The 27,989-nt window shown below is 37.6% G+C and overlaps 1 protein-coding gene across 3 annotated transcripts; it reads right to left on the minus strand.

The window, feature by feature from the left end:
- On the minus strand, positions 1-27,916 carry COG2 (component of oligomeric golgi complex 2). Of its 3 annotated transcripts, none has more exons than XM_083831040.1 (18): positions 27,731-27,916; positions 27,387-27,548; positions 26,540-26,605; positions 25,549-25,629; positions 24,869-24,972; positions 23,485-23,593; positions 21,477-21,656; positions 18,286-18,410; positions 16,838-16,964; positions 13,309-13,448; positions 9,438-9,499; positions 8,381-8,532; positions 6,558-6,758; positions 5,664-5,736; positions 4,735-4,877; positions 3,285-3,424; positions 2,155-2,335; positions 1-541 (listed from the first exon to the last, which is right to left on the minus strand). In XM_083831040.1, exons 1-18 carry the CDS (start codon positions 27,800-27,802, stop codon positions 440-442), a joined length of 2,220 nt encoding a protein of 739 aa, XP_083687166.1. In that variant the 5' UTR covers positions 27,803-27,916; the 3' UTR covers positions 1-439. The 3 variants fall into 3 exon arrangements, with proteins under 3 accessions (XP_083687166.1, XP_083687167.1, XP_083687168.1); XM_083831041.1 differs by having other exon boundaries at positions 26,508-26,605; positions 27,731-27,892; XM_083831042.1 differs by lacking the exons at positions 27,387-27,548; positions 27,731-27,916 and having other exon boundaries at positions 24,869-24,974; positions 25,550-25,629; positions 26,508-26,591.
- Positions 27,917-27,989: the final 73 nt, after the last annotated feature.

Genomic DNA, 27,989 nt, shown 5'->3' on the forward strand with positions numbered 1-27,989 from the left:
TTCCTGTGAGCATTGTCTTTATTCCATAAGAGCTGTCCCTTTGAAAGCTTTAGACAGCCAGCAATAAATATATTTGACTCAAAAACATATGGGACATCAAAGTTAGGAAGACAATTTATTACATACTATTTTCATCACGTAAGTTCATTCTTCTACAATATAAGATTTAAAACAAAATAAAAAAACGTTTTCTTCCACTTTTATTCTGTAGTAAAAAGTTTAGAATTTCTGACTGCTTTCCATATAATGGAAAACTATGGTAAACTCTCAATCTTTTGGTGAAACAAGCGTATCTTGACAGTCGATGCACCAATTTGTTGCTTAAGATACAACAGGAAGCACTTCATTGCTACTTATTTGGTAAAATAAAGAACAGTAAAGTCTTTTTTTTTTTTTTTTAGGGACAGTGTTTATCTTTAATCACATGCTTCAGAAGTATCTAGGATTGTTCCACTGTAGCCTGATCCTTGGCAGTCAGGACAAGCTCTGTAAGGGCTGAAAAGCTTTTTATGTTGCTTGTATCCAGTCCCATCTTCCGTATCTAAAAAGACAACAGAAACATTAGTTTTATTTAGAACAACAGAAGTTTATGAATTGTTTTCCTTAAAACAATTAGTAAAGCCTATGTTTTGTCCTGCACTGATGAGCAAAGAAATATAACTGCATATAGTGCACACAACTGAGCAAAGCTGGATACAGCTTTGCTCAGTTCAGTCTTTCCATTCAACATAGTGTCTCACAGTAAAATATTTAACCATCTTCTAGGCAACTTTTAACTGAAGTCAGTTGTAAGTTTTCCAAAGAAACAGTCAGAAAGAGAACCTTGGCTGTAACTATGCTTTTAATGCACTGTTTTCAAATGAAATTTTGCCCAGAATCCTCATTTGGCATTTGAGGAAAGGCTTTAAGACAAACATGGATACACGCAATAAAAACAGCACAGTAACAAAAGCATTTCAATAAGCTGCAAGAGCCCATTGTTCTAGCCTAGAATTTCTTGTGGGATGAAGACAACAACAGCTTGCTACAAGTTACTTCTTACCTAGGGAATCTCTTGCTTTGACAATTAGAAAAATACAACCATGAGAAAACTAAGACTACGCTAAAATCTAAATGAAACCGTAATAAAGCAATCCTGAAAGGTGTTTGTTGCTGGAACTCTTGGTAATGTCCGCATGTACCAAATCAGCTCCTAAATGATTATGAATAATCTATCCCAGTTTAACTTAAATTCACATTATGTTAATTCACATAATGGAATAGGAATAAAAGAACAAACCCAACTCAAGCTTCCAGTTAAAAACTGCCAAATAGTATTTCTTGTTAGTAAATAAGATTTCCATACTTCCACCCAAATCTTTCTCCTCTGTGGTAAGCCTCAGAAATAAGAAAAGCACCTCCTTACACACAGGAAGAACTTACCTACCTGTTATGCTGTACAGACAGCACCTGCTCTTAACCAAAACTGATAACAACTGCTTGGCAACTAGTGACATGGACTTGCAATTAGTAGTTTACTTTTTTTTTTCCTGAAGCTTATATATAGAAATAATGGCTACAGATCAGTATGCTTATACAATCTGATAAAGCTACTACACCGATTTCCTGGAATATTTCGTTCTTTTACTTGTTTATACTTTGTTGTTTAAGTTTTTGTATTTGGCATCAAAAGAAACTTACTGTTACACAGCACAACAAGTAAGAAATCTGACCTCTTCCAAACTCTTGGGAATAAACCCTTGATTATGCAGTAAGTGAAGGCAGGAATTACCTGCCGAGAACACAAATAAAAGCAAGGCCATAAAGAAGTTCCCATCAGAGCTAAGAAAATACCCCATCCTTTGGTCTGCCCACTCAGTATTTCTTTGTGCTTCTGAGTACTAAGCAGTACTTGAATTCTGAATAGTTAGAAATACAACCTTTTTCATTTGTATAAGAAAGCACAGGAAAGCATGCATTGCTCAAGGAGTTTCTACAATCACTAAAGGTTTAAGTCACCTGAATTATACAGACGTAAAAACCAACCAACTAAAAAAGCACAAACAAAGCTTTTAAGACCAAAAAACTAAGTTGAGCTTCCACTTCCTCCTGTATCTCACTCCCTTCCCTAAACCAGTAACAGCAGTAAACAAACTTCTTTCTCTTTTAACTTACTTGCTCTCCAAAATACTCGACATCTAGGGCCAGCTGCAGTCGGATTTTGTCATCATCACTCATACCTCCATTCGTACCAACAGGGTTTGAAGCTGCAGTTCTTCTGGCCTGCTTCAGCCTTTTCAGGCTCTCTTCCATTTTCTTAACAGAACTTAACACATCAGAAACAGTTTCATAATACCTAAATGAAGAAAGATTAATGAGAAAAAAATTACATCTACTGCATGTACATCACTACATCGTCATCCCTCAGAAAAATGAAGGATGCTGAGAGGAACGGTCTTGAGAAGAAGCTACTGATATTTCCACCATTAATTACAGAGGCCAATCTAAAGATTACAATTCAGTGTTGAAGCCTCCTTCTCATTTTCCACGGTGCAAGAAGTGGTGTGTATCCAGAGAAAGCATCAGGCAGAACATCCAAAGAAAAGCAAGCATTACTTTCTCATGGTGCACAGTTAAATGGCTGAACTCACAAAAGACAACATCTCGCAGCAGTATGAATTTGAAAGGAAAGTAGACAGACAAACAAAATTCATTAAAGAACTTAATGCAGATGGCTATTCATGCTCCTCAAGTCCTCAAGATACTAACCAGGAAACCAGAAGATATATGAAGAAAAGCACTGTGTCATGACTGCCTTATTAAGCTGGGAACAATTGGCTTTTCAGCTTTTTTATTTATTTTTTTAAGCACTAAAATTTGCATTATCATTGTATACAATAAAATTGTCAAAGGAAAGTATAACTCAAATTTCTTGAGAATTTGACCACTATTTGCTGAAAATAACATGAGGTTAAGGACTAAAGTAATTTCTGAGACAAAATGCAAGGTTTTAGTTTACTGTTGCATTACTAGAGTGAAACAATTTCCATATGCTCTATCCACAACGTCGCGGTTTGTGCACATCCGAGCAGAGGTCAGGTCTTAGTTCCCAGCCCTGCTTTTCATCTGTTGAATACAAAACACTAATCAAAATCTGAAGGAATGCACCAGGTCAAAAGAGGGGCATATTCCTCTTTTCTTTACAGCTGTGTTAACTCATAGTGTGTTTTATCTTTTCTCCTGTGCCCATTCAACTGACAATGAAGTTTTTAACTAATACAAAGAATGTTGTGTATGGCTCTTACTTTTGTGTGCTTTCAGAGAGGGCACCTTCCAACCACTGATGAATCATGGGCTGTTTCAGTATATCTTTGTATTCATTTTGTAGTCTGTAGAAGGGCTTAAGAGCACTGTCAACGTAAGGTGAAGCTTTAGTTGGCACTTCCTGGGAGATGGCAGGGAAACAAGTTGGAAAAAAGAACCTTTAATTTATTTACTGAACACATGGACATTATTTATAGCACATATATAAAATGCTGAGCCTGCATGTAAGCCAAGAAATAGGTTATTCACAAATAATCAATAGAGGTCTTCATGCACATGGAACAAACCTTGATAAAATCATTCAGCAGCATTATACTATGTAAAATGCTATGAAACAAGGTCCAAAATGACCAAAGCTTTTGGAGAGATGCATGTGCCAGCCACCCCTATTATTGCCCACTTGCTGCTCATGCTGACTTCAGAAAGTCGAACACACACTGCATACACAACAGCCTACCACATCTTCGTTAAAATAGCTACTATTTCGTATTATACTTCACTAAACTGAAACCATTGCTCCTTCTATTCTTATACCACCCCACCCCCTCACCATGTTTTTCAGAAGAAAGCTTTAGGGATAACTTTAATATCCCTTCACTACTTTCTTCTGAGCTGGTCTTGGATGCAGAACGCTTCATCTCTCCAGGAGCGATCCACACAATAGCTTGGACAAACCTCCTGCATTGCAGGGGAACAGATCATACCCAGGGCACACGATCTCTGACATCTGAAATACCAGTTACTCAAATTTTCTTATATTGCCAGTTTTCTTACATGAGAACAAACCAGCTACCATAACAACAGTGCAGCTTGGCAAAGGCAAGGCATAGTAACAAAACAAGCCAGGATCTGAACATTGTTTTGGAACTGTATTTATTAATTAGTTTTTATTATTTTCTCACCAAATCAATATATGTATTTTTTCTTAGCCATTCTTATCTTGTTCCTTCTGTGCATGGCATTCCTGAATGAAATCTGGGAATTTTTTCTCACTGAGAAAAAACTTCTTGACATAGCAGGTGGAAGTGTCACTCCCTGCCCCAAGCAACCCATCCTCAAAAAAAAAACAACAACAAAACACAAAAACCCTGCCAGCCTGCCACTCAACAGCAGCACATCTTATGATACATGCTATGAGACAAGGGAAACAGATTTATCTTATTAACCCTTTTGGTTTTGTACAACAGTTCTATGTCTTGCCCTTCCTTCCATCTCAACCTGTGCTCTCATCATTGTTACCCTACCTATAATTTTGAAAATACAATTCTTTCTTTTCAAAGAGGTAAACAGTAATAACTAAGTCATCGCAGTATTTAATACGTTTCTTGACTCTCAAGCAGATATGGACAGCCCTGAAATAAATCATAAATGTTAAGATTCTTAGTACAGGCCCTTCTGAGATTTATACTTTCTTCTGCGACCAGCACTGACCTTATTGGTTCTCCTGTATAACCTTGGAATTTCCAGTGCACTCTTCAGGTAAGTGAAAGAGGACTCACTCAGATCCTGGATAATCCTGTTATTCAAGGTAGGCATGCAGGCTGATAAAGAAGTCTTTGAGTCTTCCAAGGCTCCTATTCAAGTAAAAAAGCTGAAGTTTAGACTGAGCTACCCTGCCCAATCACATTACAAATCATGTGAACCCAGCATCATCCCAATCTCATTCACTGTCCTAGATGTCTGCTGGTGTCAAATACAGGATGCTTGCTAAATAAGTACACACCAACCATTTATGAAGTATCTCTACTAATATCAACCATTCCTCAGCCAGAAAAACTACATGGATACAGGGAAGACAATTAAAAAAGGGTAACTTGACATTCTTTTTTTTTTTTTTTTTCTTTTCAATATTATCAGTGCAGCAAGGGGCTTGAATCAAAAGGCCCAAACCTATCAAATAAACTGAGGTTGTGAAATTCTTTCTCACAGTACCTCAATTCCCTACGGACTGACTGGAAAAGCGCTTGACACAAAGCTGTGATTGGCAAAAGATCATCTACTGAGTTGGGGATTTACACAAGCAGCTACCTCTCTTATGGACTTAGACATCTACCCGTAATCTTGATTTAGATTTAAGTGGGCCCCTCTCTTCCTGGAGAAGCATCCTAATTACCGCACAAGTTACTTCCCAAAAAAACGCACTTCAGACTCACTGAATTTTAATCAAATGTTTTCTAGACTTCAAAGTAGTTTCTCTTTCACAGAATGGTTAACATTGGAAGCAGGCATCATTAGGCAATAAAACATTAGCGTTTTCAAGTTTCTCATTATAAAACTGCATGTAAAAGCTGATTTTGTTTGGTTAGCAGAGGGACTTGGGAGAATGGGGAAAGAGAATGAATTCAGCCTCTCAGGTTTACCTCCAATACAAGACATGTTCTTGAAGCCAATCATTTCAAGTTTTGGTTTAACCATTTCTAAGATGTCAGGAATCTAAACAAACAAACAGAGTCCTGTTATAAACATATTTAAATAGCTCTTCCTTCATTCTGCAAGTTACAAGTGCTTTAAAAGACACCTTCGCTCTTTTCTGTATTTTTTTTTTTTGTGTTTATGGAAACCTCGTATCAGGAAAATACAATATTAATAGGATTTAAGGCCTATTCATTCAATTTTCTACCTTACTGTTATCCTCAGGGGAAATAATTTATAATCAACAAAATGCCAACCCAGGGGCAACTTCACAAGATACAGAAATTTCAGCCTCATTGACTGAAAAACATGAGAGAGTCCCCACTGAAAGCAAATAAATACCACACAGGTCTTTCAAAGATTCTGGATCATTAGTAAAATATGATGATAAAACAATAATCCTGATGATAAAACCTTTTCAAGGCTGAAAGATTAAAAACGATAAATATTTAAAACAGAATATAATATTAAACCCGAATACTGCACCACACTTTGAGACTTCAGAGAGATTACTAGCAAAAGTAAAACTCTGGGCAGTCACACTTTACGTTAGAAAAAGAGTAGAAACAATATGCTCTAGGGGTAAAGTCCAGCAGCTACTGATTAAAAGTTTAAATACCTGAAGTGGTTTCTCTGTAATTTGCCACTCAAACTAAGCAGAAAATAGACCCTCCATTTCAGGTGATATTTTCTTCTATCAGACTACTCAGATTTTAGAATTTAAAAAAAATATTTAAACAAATGCATTATTTTTATTTAGAAAAACGTCATTAACAAAACGCCAAATAGTACTGGCACACAGACTGACAAAGACTTCTGTAGGTAAAGTCTCAAGCACAAACCTGTTCCTGTAGTTTGTCCAGATCTGCAGCAATATACACCAACTGAGTACTGGATATAGAAGGCAAAGGCTGACTTTCTGGAAAAGACCCATTCCCTTGGTCCTCGTTAGGGTTGAGGCTTACAGAAGATTCCTTTCTGCCAGCTGGCACTGATTTTTTGCTTTCCTTTGCATTCTCACTGGAAATGGGCCTTACAGATACCTGAAACATCAAATTGAGATGTGAGTCCTGCCAATAGCAAAAGCAGTTAAAGGTGTATATACAGACACAGCACAAAGTTTTCCTAAGTTTCTGGCATTAGAATGTAACACTCGCAAGCGATATTGACATTCCTAAATTACATAAAAAGCGGTGTTTTTAAAACAGTTTTGGTGCACCAAGTAGTTCAGTAATTTAGAGCTCTTTTACCACTATACTACAGGACAATATAATTATCACCTGTGTGGTGTTCAAATAAATGTAATGCATTATAGGAATGTGCTAGATCAAAAATTTGATTCTTTGCTTTGCAGAAGTACTTTATTTTCATATGCCAGAACACAAAACCACCTGTAGATTGTGCCAATTAACTTGCCATTGCAGAGACAACCAACTGCAGAGACAATAGATTGTTTCACTCAGAGCTAAGAATCAACACACAACCTGTCCCACTACAACACTACAAGGAGGAACGCTCAGATATTTGTGTACAAGAGTTTTGAGCACCTCCTATGCCAACACAGTCACCAAAAAGAGCAGTTTGAGTCTCTCCCTTCCTCCCCTTCTCTCGTGCTTGCAACAAGGCTACTCAAGGTCTTTTTTGGTCTCAGAAAACATGACTCATTGCTGTCAATCATCTCCTTTCTCCCACCTCCTCAAGCCCTCAGCTGTAAATCAGACGCCTCACTCAGCTGCTGTTTTAACGAGCACTTTTAGTAAGACAATTTAGCTGAGAGAACTGTGCTATTCAGTCTCAAGAGAAAGATAAAGGGAGATCTTACTGCTGTCTTCAGCTACCTAAGGGGAATGTATAGAGAAGATGGAATCAGACTTGGCCTTGAGATACAGTGACAGAGTAAGAGCCAATGGACATGAAGCGCAACAAAGGGATTTATATCAAAAGGAAAAAGATATTTAATTACCAGGGTGGTCAATCATTGTAAAAAGGTTCCCCAAGAGACTGAAATTTTTGCCTTTGACTACTCACAATTCAACCTGTAAAGGCTTTCCATAACCTTATCTAATCTGGTCCTGTTTTGAGCAGGAATTTGGACCACATGACCTCTAGAAGTCCTTTTCAACCCAAATTACTCTATCATGCTGTCATTCTGTGACACAGGAAGGGGGGGAAACTTTTATGGCTTAAAACAGGGCAGAGCACAAGATCATCTGCTCAGAAGCGTGAATTACGATATTGAGTCAGTTGACCACAGAGCAACTGACCTGGATTAACTCACCACCTTATTTTTTTGCAAGGTTACTTTTCATCTGGCTCAGCTTCACAACCTAGTTCACAGTATCAATATGGAAACACATTGATACCAGCAGAACAAAACACAAGATTGTGGCTACTTCTGTCTGTGGCAGAAGCAGCCTTAAACACAGTATAATCTTGGCAACCATCACACAATAATACTTGAGCAATACTGATATTTGTGCTCAATGACATGTTTTGCACTGATACTTTCTATAAAACAAATTCATGAACTGGTTGAGTGATCTTGTTCAGCATTTTTAAGTTCAGAAGAATAGTAATTAGAAAGAAGTTACACATTTTGTTTCGAGAGGTCTCTTACTGATGGACATAACTAATCACCAAAACCCTGAGTATGTAGTTCTCTTACCTCACTAATGAACACGGAGTAACGTGCCAAAATTTGCAGACTAAGTTTCCACAGACGGTGTGCTAACAGTGGTAAAAACATTTGATCTGACCAGCACTTCAGAAGACTCGTCCAGACCATGTGAGTTGCCAAAAGGCAATATGAGCTGCCCTCTGAAAACAATCAGGCAACAAAGGTCAAGTTCCTAAGCACATTGTGAAAGATGTAACATCACTGGTGTTAACAATCGCATTATCTGAGATTTAAAAAAAGTCTTCAATATTTATTGAAAACACGGTAGAAATATCCATATTTAAACCAAATACTTATAAAGTAGTTCACACACTACCATTTTATAGCATAAAGCTAAGGAATGGGTCTGCAAGTTTCAGATAAATGCCTTGAAGTTGTAGGATTTACGCATTTCATCACCATTATTTTTCCCTCCTTACTCTTCAGTTCTATAATTTAGAAGTCCGAAGTAAAAATACACACAAGTTACTCTTAGCTGCCTTCTTCACAGGCATTTACTCCATTAACTGAAGTAACAACTTTTCTGATTACAACGTACTTCTAACAAATACACTGGATTTGTCCTTCCACTGTAATCCTTCCTATGCTTACCTCCTCATCTGCTCATAAATCAATGTATGTTTTTTGAGCAGACACCAACACAAACGAGCTACAGCAACCTTAAATGCTGACAATAGATAGGGCTATGTAGAGGGGAAGATGTCTATAACAATAAAGAAAAGTTTGCCCCAATAACACAGCATTGTCTTTTGGTTGTCACTTACAGGATGCCAATACTTCCTTCTTGCACTGAGGGGATAGTTCCACAAATGTGTTAATTGTTGCTGCTAAAAAGGTGTTTTTAATAAGTGGTCATTGAACAGCAGTCTTATATTGCCTTCCCTACAAAAATGTATTCTACTGTTTAACGAGTTCATAAGAAAATAGGAAGCTCATGTGAACCCCCAGGATGCATGTTAGTAAATAGTAATAAACAGACAACCACTGCTACTTAAAACACTGCTTCCTTCATAATAGGGAAATAATTTTTGCAATTAAAGTTTACCTGGTGCTTCCTCTAGTGAATCTGAAAGTGATGCTTCAAAGGCCCCTGCTATTTCTCTAAATCTGAAAAATAGAAAAGTTTTGAATGTTATAAATCAATTGCTTTAATTGATGCCTAAATGCTTTTTAATGTTCAGTATCTATGCTATCAGTGCACATACACTAAAAGATCTTAAGTGTGTTTTTTTTTTCCCCTCAACATATACCAGGATATAAACCAGACCAAAAGACAACAAGTATTGTAAAGACAACGTTTGACATTTTACAGGCAGATAAGAAACCTATACATTGGGAAATTATGAAAATCATGATTACAAACATTATCAAAACTGTAGCTCAGTGTGAAGTCCTTAGTTTTTATTTTTTTTTATTTTTTTTGTTGCTTTTTATTTCCTCTAATCGGTACTGTTTTCACACTATAAGTGAACACTTTGTTTCATATGTGCTTTAGCTGACCTTCAAGCGTGTCATGTGACAGTGGGAGCCTTTAGCTTTCTACATGTTTGTTAATGAACAGTGGCATAAGGTTCTGTAAACAATTCCGAACCAGAAAAATCAATAGTTCCTCACAGGATGCCCTGACACCCCCTCTCCCACCTTTTTTTTTTTTTTTTAATTAATCAAACCAACCAACCAAAAAATATGAAGAAATAAAAATCCACCCCTCATTTTTTTTTGAGGTCTAACAGCAAAATTAATATTAAAACATTACAATACTTATCCATATTGAAAGAAACATTAGGTAAGTACTCTTGTTGTGCAGGAGTTGTAGAAATGTATCCTTTCACCACGTTCTTACCTCTAATGCTGAAATAAAACTATATTTTACGGTCCTCCATAGTAAGTTTTCGTCATTTTTCCTTTTTGCTTTTATGTGCAGAGTAATCTGTACACTTACCAAGCTTACTAATTATGAACCTGCAAGGCTCATCTTAAAACCTCTCAGCTGTAATTTCCAGTTCAGAGCAAGGACCCGTCTAGCTTTTCTTGTTCAAACTACTAATGGACTAGATGCGTGCTTAAAGTATTTTAAGCAGCGATCTGTGATTAACACACCAGGGGGGTGGAATAAAAAGCAAGTGATGTGACTTATCTTCTTCAATTGCTACCAACATATAGCATGTATTTTAGAAATATTTGTGAAATGGTTTCAAACCCTCATTCCTGCCCGTGCAACACCTTCATTGAGAAAGCAGTGTCTTCAGGTCTTACGGTGAAGAGGATTAGAGAATCAAATCAGATTTTTAAAAATTATGCAACTCTTGATGAATATTCCTTAGATGGGTAAAAAATATCCACAATGTAGGCTCACTACAGTTCCACTATCAGTTGTAATGACATAAATGAAAGAGATGGCAAGGAAGAGAGTTACTGGCGCTGCTTGTGCCTGCACTGCTACAAAAGAAATGCCTGTATATCCATCTATTCTTTAAAGAATCATTTGTACAGGTTTTAGTGAGGTCTGTTTGTCCTGAGCAATTTCTGCAATTGAAAAAAAAAAAGAAAACTGCAACCTTAACTGTAAATGTCACAGTGTAAGATAACACTTCAATAAAAATCCTGTATGATTTGAGGATAGTTATATGCTTCAAAAAAAGAGCTTTGCTGCTACACATAATAAGTATGCCACATTATTTTCACATTTCTGCACTGAAGAATTCATGGGCAATTCCAAAAGTTGTCACATGATTCAAGTATATAGGAATGATAGGGTGAAAGACAAAGCAGCTGCTGTTATCTAACCATTTACTGAAATAGTGAACTATTCAGATTTACGATAATCTTAACGGAAAAATATTTACTTTTCTTTGTATTAGCCAGACCCCAAAGTATCCAATGGAAAAAAAATGATTTTTGAACAGAGAGAAGATGCTGAAGCTTCATTTCCGTCTTATGAGCAGCAGTATCAACGTTTGATCAAGTGGTCACGAATTAGAAAAGTTGCACTTTCAAACAAAAGGGCAGCTTCAGGGACCTATTAATGATGTATGTCTGTTGTTAAGAGGTTTATAATTGCTATAGTTGCACAGACCCTTGCAGTCTGCACAGTCAGCACCACTACTGTATTGAGTGCTCCTGCCCTTTCCCTTGGGGCAGCATCAATATTTGTACAGTGAAGTGGTTTGGAGAAATTGATTAGAGTTGAAAGTCAGCCTTTTTTGCCCAAGGTAACAGTACTTCGTATTGGCTCACTACATAGCTGCAGGAACAGTTGTGCAAGCAAAAAAACAGAAGACGATGTCAGAGGAAGCCAGAAACATCATTTTATAAAAAGTACTGGATCACCAAAACACTAAGACCGTGCTCCCACACCCACACTCCTGCCACTGATTTGTATTAGCTCCAGGCCTCATAAGATTCCTGGATTCAGCAGCACTGTAGTTTTATCCTGGATTAAACAAACTGCATAAATATGTCTAGGGCTGTACAGTAATTACCATTTATAGAATCATGCTATAAACATAGTCACAAAAGTGATCCACGTTAAAAATAAACCTCAATTTCTTCCCTCTATTTTTCTGAAAATTCTTCCCTTTGCTGCCTCCCCCCTTTTTAAGAAAAAAGACCTGATCATTTCAGTGATCCAAGATGTAGTTCAGCCGTATAAATAGCTGCGGTGGAACAAATAAATGAGCAGGATACTGAGAAGCAGGGGAAAGAAAATCCTGTAACTGGCTTTGCTAGCACAGAAAACGTTATCAAACCATACTGAAATACAATGCAAGACCAGAGGGTATATACAGTTGAAGTACAACACACTGCAGACACTTAGTACTTGGGCTTGCATGTTCAAAACTAAAGGCAGCATATAAAAAACTTACTTAATATACTGGGCTATAAACAAAAACGATCCACAAAACCAAGTAATCATCCTTGTTGTGTGTATAGGAACTAAAAGACGTGAAACAAAACTGGGGATGGAAACTATTAGCTGCCTCTGCTTATGACTGGATTCACAACTAACATTGCTGCAGTACCCTCAAGCCAACAAACTCTACTCATGTAACAGTGTATGAAGCTGTCCAGAGACTCTCAGAAGACTTCGGACCAAGAGAGATGACACAGAACGCTTAACAACTAACAGACTTTACCGACAGGCAGCTTTCTTGCCTGGAGGCTTGTTAACCAGCCCTAAAATCATGTGCGTAGACTAGACCTCCTACAAATATGGTTCCTTTCTTTAAAATTTTAGCATTACTAGAATTAAAATAGAGCTTTCTTGGTTCTCTCTGCTCTCTTCCCACAAGATCTTTACAAGATAACGCTTCAGGTACATCACACCAGCTGGAAAAATAAGCTAAAACTTATGACATAGCTTCTTACAAAAAGAAAATTGCTGGGCAATCTTTGAGAAGACAACCCTACAAGATCTAGAACTTTAGACACTATGGCCTGTGAGACAGAAATAATTTGTCAGAAGCATAGTCAGATGTGGAAAATCTAGAAGTTGTCAGCCCTTTAATTTTTTATTTCTTAGAAAAAAATCTTTTCCCCTCACAGTAATTCTTCCTCTGGATTTGCACAAACAGTTATCACTCAACATACTATTTAGCTCCAGGGAGAAACAGCACTTGAAAAACAGAACTTGAAACCAGACTTCAAGACTTACCTAGATCTGTTCGTGAGCAACGTATCAAATTCAGTGCAATGACAGAGTGCATATTGCAGGGTAGCTGGCTATGATTTTGCTTAAGTGTTGGAAGATACATAAAACAATGACTTGGCTCAGTAATTATACTCTCATAGTTTGACTTCTATGATTTTGTTGACAAGGGTAACTTTGTAACGTAACGAGGATATCTGACCCTAAGCCGTATCATTTTGCTCTGACAACTCTACTTTTGAAAGAATGACTACAAATGCATACCAACCTTATTTGAAAATAAACAGGCAAATTCCATTTGTTGTTAAAGCTGTGGTAGGATGGATGAGCTCTTAACCGTTTCACACTGGCCTGTGAGCCACACTGTCGTTCAAATTTCCGTACAAAATCCATACTAGTAGTGTACTTCTGCAGAAGAGAATGAGCATTTTTATCACTTCCAAGACCCCATTAAGCAATGAAAGTCACAACTGTTTCAATAGATCTCTTGCATCAGACTACAGTTAAGCTCAAAACTCAGAATGGGCCGACACCACTGCCATCACCTGGTCTTGTAAGGCTAAAATCCTGGATTGCTGTGAAACCAAACCCAATGACCCAGTTGGTGTTACTCTATGGTAAGAAAAACCAGCGCACAGCACTTCTAAAAAGCATAAAATTGTCGGAGTACTCTGGAAAACAAAGATGATCAGAGAGAGATGTATCAGTATTTCTGAGCTGAATCACTGGGGTGGAACAACAATGGTGCATAGTACTGAAGTCAGTCCCAGGAAATCAGAGATAAAGGGGTACAACAAATGGAAAGGTTCAAGAGTGAAATCCAGAAACAGACATCACCAAACATATATGAGAACAGAAGTATGGTATTTCCTTTCTATTATATAGAGACTGTACTACAGGAATTTCTAGAACTGTTTCCCTAAAAATATGTTGTGCAAATACAAAATATTTGCAGTAAAACTTAAAAATTTAGATAAAAGTATACAACTGGAGGGGTTAGTTTATTAACGCATTTACAAATAGTATTAAGCCAGTTGCAAAGAAGAATTACGTCAATCCTGAAATGCACTTTGGGCTTACTCTCAACAGTAACTTGTTAACAGCCTGAAAATAAACATAATGAATTAACATATGCAATGCAGACAGCCACCAAAGCCTTAAGCAAGAAACAAGAGGTAAAATGGTACATGAAAATGTTATTTCCACAGAAAACAGACTGTATTAACAGTACACAAAAAAAGGTTATGTAAATCAAGAAGTAAAAACATAGCTGCAGTTAAAATCAGCTTCTCTGCAATGAAAAAGTTTGGCTATGTGCAAATGGCTTTTGTACAAAAAACCAAAAATGGACCCCCACCAAAAGAAAACAACCCCAAAACAGCAGCCATAAAAGAAATCCCACATCTCACTGAAATCTGTACGTGTTAAGCCACTGCCTCAGTGCTTCTGATGGTGTGGTGGTGAGAGCAGCAGCAGGGCTGTAGCAGCAAGACTCTTACCACAATCCATAGGCAAGCAATGTACTCAGATTCTCTGATGAAGCAGTAAAACATTCTCAGAAGTCCCTGAGGTGCTGCTTACAGGTTCTGCTCTCAGAAACAAACCTGGGACCACAGGCCATGCACTGATACGGGCATGCTTTTGTGTTGCTTATCTCAGTACATTTTTGTATTGCATATCTCAGTGGATTCGTGACTTTTCAGTTAAGCGTACGATTACAGCACATTTTTCTTGTGATGTGGCAGTTGCAGTGTGGGGAGATGGTATTCTGGAAACTGCACAGGAAATCTTTTAGGTAACTACATCCATCCCAGCGTGGTTTTATCTATAACACAACGGAACCGTAAGAGCTGTGGGAGTCAAATGCAGGGAGAATGAGACATCAGTGCTCTTTCAACCTGCTTTCTTAGATAAGCCCAATACTCTAAAAGGCAAACAAGCCATTAATGCTCAGCTGCCTTAAGTATTAGCCAGAGATAGAAACAAAACACACTGAACAGTCCTATCACCTTCAAAATAGAAGGCAAGTCAGGCATTTATCTAGTTATTGATAACATTACATCTAAGAGATGGAACTAACTGCAAGATTGCTTCCCATTTCAGCTTCCAGGATTGGGTTGTTGACTGCACAGAAGTTATTTAACAAACTGTTAAAATCTGAAACAAAATGCAGCAATTTTCAAATACAGAAATCTAAACAGTCTCAAATCGATGTTTAGAGACAGAAGAAGTATTATTTTCAAAGGCCTGTAAAACTACAAATCTGAGTCAGAAATAAGGGTACAATAACCTGAAACAATTTAAAAATTGCAGAAGTAACTAGTTATTTTAACATATATGCTGAAGACTGTTAGCCTAATTTTCACAGGATGATTTGAAAAAAAATATTTTTTGCTCCTCTATGTAAAAAGACCTTGCAACAGACAATACTTCTCAGTATTAAAACTACATACATATGCAAAATAAGCAAACTAACCTGGAGAAAAAGACTTTTCTGCATTTCCATCAACTTCCAAAACAGAGCTAGAAGACCACTGTCTAAAGTGTGCATTACATTACTTAAATTACCATTAGGACAGCAAATGTTAAAAATTTTTTCCTCTTCTTAATTTGCAACTGCTCCTACTCATTTTTCAGTGGATGTAATAGCTTGGCATTACACTTGGCATTTCAACTTCTTATTGATTTTTACATAAAACACTGAGATTCTGACTCAGACTCTGGATCATTAAGTAGACAAAAGCTGTCTAGAAAGAACTCCGGAATGACTACATGAAGTAACTGAAAGTCATTGGGGGGGTGTTTTTTTTTTTAAATAAATATAACAGCACAAGTGGTCAGTACCAGCTTAACATAAGATGACTGGCTATTAAAAATAATTAATTTAAAGCACCAAAACCAGCTCTTCTGAAAATACATTCTTGTGTAAACTGAGCAGCACAGATGACAGAAGCCCAGCACTGCCCATAATTTGCACTATGCAAGGCATTAGGTGAGAGCCTGAAGGATGACTGAAGCTTTATGGGAAACTGAGAAGTATTAGGGCAAGTTGGAACGCAGACATTTAATTAAAATGAATGATAGCCCTTTCTATACAGAAGTCCCAGTCTTGCCAAAATATTTTTGTCATACGCTCCCACCTTCATATATGTTGCAATTCTACAGCTGAGATAGGACATCTACTCCTAAAGCAAATATTTAAGGCCAAATTCACATGACTAAACGGCTTCCAATAACTTCTGTATGAGCCCTCCTGACTGCCGTGGCTTAACCTGGCAGGCAGCTCAGCACCACACAGCCGTTTGCTTGCTCCCCTCAACAGTGGGATGGAGGAATCAGACAAAAAGGTAAAACTCATGGGTTGAGATAAAGACAGTTTAATAGGACAGAAAATGAAGCGAGAATATAATAATAATAAACAATAATAATAAAAAAACACAAAACAAAACAAGTGATGCACCCCGCTGGCAGGGCAGTGTGAGAAGCTGAGAAGTCATTGGCTTAGCATTAGCACTGCTCTGCAACAACTACAAGCATTATTCACATCCTAAATCCAAAACATAGCACAATGCCAGCCACTTGGAAGAAAATTAACTCTATCTTAGCCAGAACGAGGGCACTGACAAACCTGAGAGGAGAATTCCTACGAAAAGATTGAGTGTTGTGAGATAACCTCCTCTTCCAGACTATGCAAGAACATGAATTTACACAAGAGCAGCAGGGAAAAAACCTGGAGAACATGGATCATTCAGTTCTTATGTGTGTCACAAGAGTAACACATGGAAAAAAATAATTACCTCATGAAACACATCTGGATTTCCAGGGTTAAACAGCGACGGCAGTTTTTCTTCTAAACCACGTACTATTTCTGGCCACACTGAATTCACTAAGAAATCGTATCCAGGAACAATGTCTGCTTTTTCACTGAAATAAAAGTTCAATTATTCTATGGTTATATTTTACCACCAGGCTTCTATTCGGAGGTAGGGATAACTAGAAAGACACACACATGCATTAGACAAAATGTAATTATACTTTTTTACATAGGCATGCTGATTTTCTTAAACTGTTCTTCTTTCAGGTTTCATATCTGATCCCATGGTCTCAACAAAATATTTTTTAGAATTCTGGAAGTGTTTTAAAATTTTATCAGCTACGTATTTTGCAAGTGTGTCTGGAAAGCAAGTACTTTTCAGCTGAGAACTCCTACTTTTATGTTTTCAAGACTTAAACAGCTCCAAACTTTGAAGAGATAGCAAATAGAAGTAACGTGACTAATAAGATGGTATGAAAGAACTCTCTTAATTGTTCCATGTTGTACTTATACATAATATTGTGCTTTGAAGCAAAAGATTAAAGGCTACTCTGATTATGAAAATTTATCAATTGAGAGCAGAAGACACACAAGCATTTAATTCCAGTTCAGTGCAAAGTCAAAACTTTCTGTTTTTAAGAAGAAAGATTAAAACTTGGTGAGGGATTAAAAGAACTGAAGTGTTAGTAAAACAGTAATAAAAAGTAGTAATAAAAGTTAGTAGTAATAAAAGTTAGTAATAAAAAGCTCAGCAATGGACAAATAATTAGAAGAGTAATTCTGCAGTCCCCAGGGGATACATCCATAGTTCTGCTAAATACAGCAGTCCACTACACTAACCAGCCTGTAAGCAGATAAATGGATACAATTCAGTAGACAGATTATTTAAACTTTGAAACAGGCAAATTAACTGCATAAGGAATTAAGCACTTTTTAAGAAAACAGTGGAAGTAGTATACAAATCAATTAAACCTGTAGTTCCATTAATACAGTGAGTCAAATCTCTGAGGATCTTCCCCACTTTTTGATGTATGCTACCAACCCAGTAACTTTAAAACTTGAATTTTCTAATAGCTTTGTTATGCCCTTTTCCTTAGATGAAGTGTACAATCACATTTCCTTGATTCAAAAACAAACAAACAAAAAAAACAAGGCATCTGGCACATTGTATCATAAACAGTACTCAATTCTACTACTGAAATACAGGACTCTCCCTCTCCCTTCTCTGAAGGTCTGGGCCCCAACATCAAGAAAATTTGTTCACTGTTTTGAAAAACACAGACATGAGAGAGAAATCAAACTTGAGAATGAATCTTCAAGAAAAGCCAGATAAGTCATTTATGCACGGAAAGTAATTATGCAATATATTTCAAAGGTATATTGTATTTACTGTAACTTTAGTGCAACTGAAAGAAACCCCAAGGTATTCACCTCGAAATAGCTCCCCCTGTAACTTCACGCAAGAGACGGCAGTGGTGAGGAACAAACTCCAGCAGTTTATTGTACATGGCCTGAAGGCCATTAGGATGAGCTTGAACGTACTCTTCCACAATCACCTGCCAGGAAGAGTTCAATATTAAATGTCAGAAAACTGAGTATGAAGTACAGTAATGTAAAATGCAGAAGTCTGCTCACTCAAAACTTGTATCATATCCCCAATTATTGCAGTATTTGGCAGATTACTTTCCTAGCTTCCAAGCAGAACATGCCAGTTTAAATTACTGCTTTCCTTAATCCAGAGCTCTAAACAGCAAGACTAGCCACAAGAATATGAATGAGCCTCTAGCTTTTAGTTGTTAGCCAACGTGCCTGGCTACCACCCACCATACATATCACTATCACCCCAAACAGTCTGTGACGGTAAATGTGTGACTGGCAAAAGCTAATCAAGCCTTAGAATAAAGTCAATTTTATTTTTTTTTAAATGTAGAGTTAGGTTGGTCCAATCCCAAGTGCAGGTAAGCCAAGAGCCAAGAATCTTCTGTGCAAAGTTAAGCCTTTAACGCAGCTAGCAAAGTGGTTTCACAGGACAGTACTTCAAGTCCAGGGAAAAGGGATAACTGCTGAGAAAAAAGAAGGCAGACGGTATGTGGATAACATGGAAAAAGGACAATAGTTTATGTTTCTTGTTATTCTTCTAGTTTTTGTCTCTCACTACATAAACAAGCAGAATGGTGCAGAAGTGGGGATAGAACAGATACTGGGAAAATTGAGAGGGAAAGACCAGTCCCCACTGCAGTTGCTACAGTGTTAGAAAGCACCCAAGGAAGTCTGTTCTGAAGTGGAGAGGTCTGGATGCACCATTCTACTTCCTATAACATCCAAAAGCCAGCAGCTGTCTCTGTTTTGTAAATCTGTGTGCATACAAAGTAAAAACAAACAAAAATGTTTCCTTCCTTACAGAAAAAAGAAACACCCTACTGACAATGACTTACAGCTCAGATTTTATCAGACAGGCTGTTCTTTCACTGGGAAAAGAAAGGTTCCATCTCTTGGCTGCTGAAGGCATTACTGAGTAGAAATAAAAAGGTAATTTCTTTTCCCCATCTTGATTTAGAAGAACAACTCCTTCACCAGAGGTTACACAGACTAACTTTTCACTTGCCTAGGTTGGAAAAACTATGTGGAAAACAACCTCTAAATAAAAAAAAAAAAAATAATGAATACCTTAAGTTCCCTTCTGCATTTATGTTTAGACAGACACACCAGTCTAAGAAAAAGCAACTATTATTGCCTAAAGGAATATATTCAACACTTTTAGGAATGATGTTCACATTGCTTTCATGGGTCTTAATAAGAAATGTTGACTCTATACTATGAGTGGTCTCATTTTTTGTGAAAGACTAGTAGAGAAAATACATTTCAAATATTCAGGAAGCAGAAAAATAAGAGTGCCTCACATCACACCTCATTTAGAGGTTTATGGAGCAAAGAGAACAGTTAAAAATATCTCCATTTAAAGAGTAATGGCAATAAAAGAAAATCTGGACAGCAAAAGGAAAGATGCAGCAATAGTGTAACTTGGGACTCAAAGCTGCTGAAAGCGTTACCTATTTCAAAGGCAATGATGAGAGAAAGGAGATCTGCCTTCTATTAACATACCCCAAGTCAAGCAAGTGTATATTTGCAATCATCAAGGCAGCTCTCATGCTTTATGGCCTTTCCTCCCCATAGACACAACAGTGAAAGCCTTGGACCATTCATCATCGTAATACTGCGGAGAGGTTCATAACGCTAGCTCTAGTACAACAACTTGACAGACCTGGTGTTGGCCCAGTTTAACCTACTCCGTAAGACAAGTGAATTTAATAGTTTTGTGAAACACTCTGACAGCCTAGTGAAGGCCAGGGAAACTGCCTGCAACAGGGCAGTCAGTCAGTGTTAGAGCTTACGTTGTAAAAAGGGCACCAATTCACAGTACAGAACAAATATCCCCTGAAATGACATGCAGTCATTACCTAACATAGACATAATTCTCAACACATTGATGAAAAATTTGTTAACATTTATTGCTACCTCCCCTCTTAAAATGGGGAAAAGTAGGCTTGTTGTTATGGAAACACCACTTCAGCATATCTATTAAAACCATAACAAACTTGTTTTATCAGGTTTGTTTAAATACAGCAAAATATCAAATCTTAAAATTCATTTTTATATTTTCACTGATGCTTGAAACTAGAGTTGCCACGATATAACCATAGACGCTTATAAATGTTTTTAGTGGCAACTGCAGGTGTGCTGACAGACAAGAAAAACTGGGCACAACTGACTGACTTGCTGGCTCATTGTTGTGGCAGGTTACTCACTAATCTTCCCTCCTTTTTTAGAAGGATTACATTAACATCAACTACAACAGAAAGAAAGAAATAGCATAGACTATTCAGTTCAGGCCAGAGGAAGTGGTAAGAACAAAGCAGTACCAGAAGGTGATCAAACATTTTACAGGTAGCAGCACAGCAAAAGCTGCACAGTCAAGAGAATTAGCATAAAGTCCTCTAATTTCAGGAAACGTAATCAGAAAATGTAATATTCTGTGATTGGTCCAACTCAGTATTGTAAACTGATGTCCTACAAATAAGTTTCTCATGAATTGAGAACTGGCCACCTGACACATTTTCTTCCACTACAGAACAGCAAACGCTTCCCAGACAGACCCTTGTTCTTGCTCTTGCTACTGTCCTGGTACAGCTGGGAACAGCAGATACTGCTTCTACAGAAAAGAAGGGGAACGGCAGTAAGAACTATTTGTGCTGCTTTTGCCAGGTATTGAGCCAGTAAATGAGAAAGGCACACCCCTCACCTGATCCAATGCACCCTGCTCCACAGTAAGCTGTGTTTTACTGCAGCCATATGCTTGTCTTAAGGTTTGTTATTTGAATTTCCCCCCTGACCCAAGCAAAATGTAGGTAACAGGATATAACTGAAATTGGTGACAGGAGGAAAGAGAATTCCTCCACCTTTTTCCTCAAATAGGAACAACAAACTGACACCATTAAGGGTCAGTTCTCTTGCTCTCTCCACATAAGCACTCTGAAGCTCCTATCCAAAGCTGGAAGATAACCAAAAAAACAAGTATTCTTGCAAGACAGATCATCTCCCCAGGATTCTTCATTTTATCTTACCTCATCTATATAAGGTTTCACAAGTACTTGACCAACTAACGCCTCTGCATCTCTTGTTTTGTCAATTGTTGCATAAGTGCGAAGACAGTGACGTATGATGTCAACGTTTGAAGTTTGAAGGCCTTCCAAGAGCAGCCCTTCAAGAGACTGCTGCAGCATAGCTGTTATTCCAGCTATACGCTATGAAGAGAAACAAAATACAGTAGTTAAAAAAATTAAAAGCAAAGCTTTGCCATTAATGCTGAAGTACATTTTTCCAGAAATACCTAAGTTGGCTTTCAAATTTCATTTGAAAGGTACACAAGTCTTGGTAACTGTCAACATTAGATGATCATGAACACAGCTTAATGGGTTACCAAAGTTAAAAGGTATGTAAAAAGGCACTTATTTTCCTCTGTATATTTAAAGAGACACGCTAAGTTATGCAAGGTCTCCTTTATACTGAAGAAATGGGTTGATAATTGTTCCTTGTTCAACTGAACCACTGTGTTTGATAACGTACAAAAGCTTTTCAATGCATTACCAGGGATGACAACTGTGGCATTTATTCTTAACTGTCAGAATCTAAAATTGTGGCGTGTTCCTGGCACAACTTGTCAACTAACTGCAAACCAAAGGCAATGAATTACACTGGCAACAAATGACATGCCATTAGACTCCTTCTGGCTTCTGCCTAACAGCTGCTTCAGTCAACACACATCCTCCTGTCTGCTAACCGTATTTCCTGATTTCCTGTAACATCTCTTCCACTATATCCAATTCATTGTTACACTAGCTGCAGATACACGCCTGGCCCAAGATAGTCCCTTGCAGCTCTGTATTTAAAGCTAGTTCAATGATGCACGTTAGTTTAATCATAGTTGAACTACCAATTTAACGAGTCAAATTTTCTCTCTGGCATTTTGCACGCTATATTGCATCCATCCATCTTAAAACTAATTTTTTCAATAACCACACAATCTGCTCTGAACATGCCAAACCAGTAACCCAATTGCTGACTACTCATGGAAACTATGATCTCATGACAACTATGACATTGATGCGTTATCAAATTTTTCATCACAAATTCAAAACATAGCACTATATGGGCTACTAAGAAGAAGATGAACTCTGCTCCAGCCAAAACCAGTACAGCAACAACAGGTACAAAACATAAGTCCTGGTAAGTATTGTTAAGCCAGCCACACAAAGGTTGTTCAACCACCATAAATACTACTCTGCTGCTCATATTTAGCCCTGCTGATAATTCAGCTGCCAAAGCAGTCTTGTGAACAGTCCGTGAATCAACGTGGTATCCTTAAAGTCTTGAGATAAAACAAGTTCATATCACCAATAGGTATTTATACATAGTGAGAAACTATGAAGCATCTCATTAGCTCAAAAGCCATTAAGAATGACAGCTTTCATGCTCATCTGCTTAAAACATCACCCCATTTCCATATGACATATTTTTTAGGCACTACTTTTCATTCCCTCTCTCCAATGAATGGTTAGGGAAAAAAGGCAAAAAACAAACACACACCAAGTCATCTTTTACATTTGACAGCTATTAAAAACAGAGTATCAGGGAGACTAGCCTACCAGCCTGAATACCAAGAATTAGGCACTAAATATCAATAAAAGACAAGCTTCAATTTACTCCAGTCAACCACTCTTAAGACATTCCACTTATATTTTGGTCTGCACACTGCAGTTAACAAAAACAACATAAATCTCTGGAACTAGGCCTCGCTATCAGTTTGCAGACAAATTGCAAGACATAATTGACTAACAAAAGCGTTTGTTATTTTTTCCACTATTATTTCAAATAATTTATCCTAAAGAAGTTAGCAAGCAAAGCATAAACTCTCAGCAGAAATAACACTGCCAGTCTACTGATAAAACGGCCTCTTGAAACTCATTTCTCCTGTAAATCATTTCAGTAAAACTCTGTGGAAACAGACATTTGTCTTCCAATTTAAATATTTTTGCTTGATCCTACAAGCGTTAAGCTGGCTATAATACCTACCGGTCTCACTTTGTCCAAAAGGGGCATTCCTTTGCTTTGTACTGCATGAAATTGTAGTTGATTAAATTCTGTGGCAATTCTCTCTAAAACCTGTCCGGTTACCAGTGGGCTGGAAGAGAGATAATGAGAACACAGTTAGATCCTTACAAATATACTCAATTTCAGTTGCAACAGATAGATAACGCTTTCCCCCAATTTTTGTTTAATACAAATACTTGGAATTCAGATAGGTACTACTGCAGTCACACAATAATAATCTGGAACAGACTACAAAATTAGAGTTGTTTTGAAACTACTACAATACAAAGTGGGTGAAGCAGAAGCTGAGGAACAAGAGATCCTGCATCAGCAGTATGAAGCATTCCTTTCTATATGGCAACACTACTTATTGTCACAGAAAAGTCAGTCTTAATAGAACTTAATAAACTATAGTAAGTGCTCTTCACAAACTAAATTTGCTTATTTCCCCTTTCTGTCATACAATAAAACTAAAGACAGCTATCTCTAGAGAAACAATCCTATGCTTCTCAGGTCTATATGGTCCCAAATTAGCCTAAATTTTGAGCCACTTACGTACAATCTTGCTTCCAAACATGATTCTGCAAAGTCTCCCACCCTGTCAGAAAATATCTGCATGTGCTTTGTCCCTCTAGGTGTCATCTTATTTGTCTGTCCACTTCCCCCCACTCACTACCATGTGATCCAGTGTACAGAGTGGAAGAGCACCAGAGCATGTCTCACATTTAAACAAGCTTATGAAATTGTCTTTTTCCTCCACCTTTAAGTTGCACTTGCATCCCAGTTAACTATTCCAAGTGCCTGGCTGGTACACTGATTCCAAAACTCGCCAAAAGACATTTTCCCTCTCTCAAAGGTAGAGGGAGAGGATGCTTTCCATTAAGCTGTTAAAAATCAAAACTCAGCAGTCTGACCGGAATTTGTCACAGTTCCGGTCCTGTCTTTTTTTTTTCCAGAGGAATTACTTGTGTGGCTTGCCTGCCTTAGACTATCCTTGCAGCAGTCCTTTCAGTTATACATCAGCAGGGAAAGCAAGAAAAGCTATTCCACACTTTACTTCCAAATGATATTGGAAAAGACATGCATTTGCAGGACTAGAGAGTAGTTCGGACATGACAGGATTAGGGACTTCCTAAGAAAAATACAATTTTATGCACACTTCAGCACTACAAGTAATTCAGAACAACAAGTTTACAGAAGACTGAAGTTGAAATAATACTAAAACAAGTTACATATTCCATCAGAGTTAAATGTCTAGAGATATATCCTAATGTTTGCAAGTTTATCTCCAATATCATGGAATTAAATTAGTCCCATTGATATTTTAAAAAAGTGTTTACTTGGTTATTTTTTTGTTTGTTTTTACCTGTTTCCCTCTAAAGAGGACAATTCATTAGTGCCTTGGGAATGTAGAATTTTCTCAATTTTCTCAACTGACTGAATAACATGAATAAGTCTCAGGACACACATCTGTAATTAAAGAAAGATTTTTTATGTCTGACCCCAATCCCATTACATTACATAACAACCCTGAAAATCTTTTGGATTTTTTTTGGTGTATTTTTCTTTCTTTTTTTTTCTACCTGTTGCAAGTTCTCTCCCTCCACCTTAATTTTTGAACCATGTCTCAGTTAAATTATTGCTCGCATAAGCCTATAAAACCCCTGAATTTTTCCAAGTTAAGCAAAAAGACAAATATTAGTTCTCCTGCATATAAAAATTAAATGGCCGTATGTTGATTATATTTGTAATATACAAGTTTATATAATAACTACAAGCAGAAATAAGAACAACTGTAACTAAAAAAAAGCCAATCAAACGTAAATGTTTTTGGCAAATAAAGTAAAAAAAAGATTTACATCATTAAGACTGTAAAAACAAAGTCAGTCAACCAAACCTTCTTATATTTTTTACAAGTGCAAAATTCCGTGGAATATGCATCTAGACAACCTATAAGTTTTTAAACTCTATTTTCTTGGGGTTAATGTCAAAAACAGAATTTGACCCAGTGAGGATCTTTCCAAGGTAATAATTTGTCTGTTGTACCTTTTTTCTTCTAATATCTTCTTGTTTAGACAGCCGGTCATCCACTGCCCGAATTCCTTCACTGACACATGACTTAAGACTCTGTGAAGAGAAAGCCAGTATGAAAAGCTGGATTCCCACTATGAAGAACATGTTTTAAAAAACAAAAATCAAATCTAAATTCTAAATTCCTGAAACAGGAGACATCAGTAAGAATACAGGACAATTAAAAGCTATAGTATGTCAACTACTCTCAAAGAGAAAAAGACAGAAATAAGACTAAGTAACTTTAGTATAATCTTAGTATAACCTGCTCCTAAAGTACTGCCATGAGAAGAATCATTATTTCAAGCAAAGTGTTTTCTCCATAACTTACAGAGTACAACCCCCCTTTCACCCAGAACTAAGTAATAAAACCAGTATGATTTTACGTCTTCAAACTGAAGTTAAGTCAGACTTAAATAACAATTCCTATATAATAAATAGTTCTCTAGGTGAACCTATTCTAAGTTTTAGACATCAAGGCTAAGATATTTGATGGAACATTCATGCAGCAAATCAATCAGCTGCCAACATGATCGAAAATTGCCCTTCACTAACTGCTAAGTCACAGTGAAAGAACAAGAATCAGACCGACTCGAAGTGGGTGATCTTTCATAGTTCAACCACAGGGCCAAGGAAGAGGTCTCCAGTGGGACTGTCTTTAATCTAACTTATTTACTCCCCTCTCCAAGTTACTGAGATATTAAAATAGTTACAATATCTGCAGAGTTATCTTGCAAGAGTCCATTCATTGATCACACTTAAAGGATTCTTTACCTCTGGATTGAAAGGCACTATAAAAAACATAAGCCTACTACAACTGCTAGAAAACACAATGCCTCTGTTATTACCTAAGAATAGAATTAATGAGAAAACAATTGCAATTATTAGCATAAGTAAAACATTTACATATTATATGAAAGTGAATTGAAGATTACCAAGCTGTGTATAATGACTGTTTTGAGCATACCATAACTTCTTCCCTTAACTGTCCCAAAGGTACAGAAAGCTGATTAAGGGCCTTGTCCATGCCAACCTAAAGAAATTACCATAAAAAAGACTGTAACTCTTTTGGTAAGTTCATATGTAAATTACTGACAAAGTCTATTATTTTAAAGATACTTAAAGAGAACTGAGATATCTCCTGTTATGGCCTCCAGTTTTAAGTGTAATGCATAAATATGTTACTTCCAATGTAGTCATAAAGGTATCAGACTGTTTTTGACACATAAAGCCAACAATGAAAGAAAAGCTTGACTTACGGATTTTTTTTTCCCAATAGAAAAGGTAAAACTCAATCTTTGAACCTGTATAATGTTATAAATTGGAATAGAAGAGCAGGAGACACAGTGGACAATACATTTTAATATGGAAGTGATTAAAATTCTCAGTAAAGTGCATTGAATTTTCCAAGAATATACAGTTGTACAGTAAGTTTGAAGAGTCCTAAAAAATCTCAGAATGGTCTTATTTGCATCTTTGCTATTAAATTTTTAATGATTTATTCCCTTCAACTTTTACAAGTTATAACCGATAAAAACAAAAAGTGTTTGCCTTGAACCTATCTTCCTAATGAATTATTTTTCAGGACAAATGCATACATCTAAAATATTTATTATGGGTCAACAGCAATGCTCTACTGCAGTTAAATCCTGTAGGAATGGTCTTTCAGTTTCACTCAATGCAAGGGGTCAGAGTTTAAGCCTTCTTAAACCTAACAGGTCAAAATAGAAGCCATATACTTCTCGTATGAAAAATAAAAATCACAGTAAGATGTATTAAGCCTGAACCTCACAGTACCATTTAGTAACACTTACTAGGTTTGTTGAGAGATTAACAAAATCTGCATAGTCCTTATTTATGAGCTCTACCATGGCCGTTTTAAGGAGTTTGTAATAGAGCTCCAGATCCTCTCTGAGCTCCTCCAACTGCACGCGTTTCCTGCACTCCGATACGAAGTGATCAACGTCAAAATCCGGCTGGAAACCAAACAGGAAAGGGAGACGGATGTAAGCAAAAACTTCAAGAACACACACAGCGCCCCTCCCCTCCAAATACAGCGTGCCACATACGAATGAGCTGACCCCGCCGCAGACCCCCCTCACCCCGCAGGTGCACCCTCACTGCCCGCAGCGCCCTGCCCCGGCTGCCCCCCGGCCACCTTCATGAACTCGTCCTTGTCGAAGCAGAGGTTGTCGGGGCCCCGCGGCAGGTTCATCTTCTTCGCCTCCATGACGGACCGCGGCCACCGGGATCAGCCGGGTGGCCAGGCCCAAGAGCCGCCGCTGCCAGCGCGACACCCCCACCCCCCCGCGGCCCGGACGGGGCGGGCCGGGGCGTGCGCCATGAGCGGGCCGGGGCGGGCCGGGCGCTGCAGCGCCCCCTGGAGCGCTCCGGGCCGCACTGCGGGCGGGGAGGCC

The sequence above is a fragment of the Anser anser genome, assembly GCF_964211835.1.
Source record: "Anser anser genome assembly, chromosome: 3".
Classification (NCBI taxonomy): Eukaryota; Metazoa; Chordata; class Aves; order Anseriformes; family Anatidae; genus Anser; species Anser anser.

Coding starts and splice junctions, on each gene's coding strand:
- COG2 (XM_083831040.1), bottom strand. CDS start 27,802: ATGGAGGCGAAGAAGATGAACCTGCCGCGGGGCCCCGACAACCTCTGC. Junction 26,606..27,386: donor TTAATCTCTCAACAAACCTA/GTAAGTGTTACT, acceptor TAATTTCTTTAG/GTTGGCATGGACAAGGCCCT. Junction 5,737..6,557: donor TGGACAAACTACAGGAACAG/GTTTGTGCTTGA, acceptor TTGTTTGTTTAG/ATTCCTGACATCTTAGAAAT.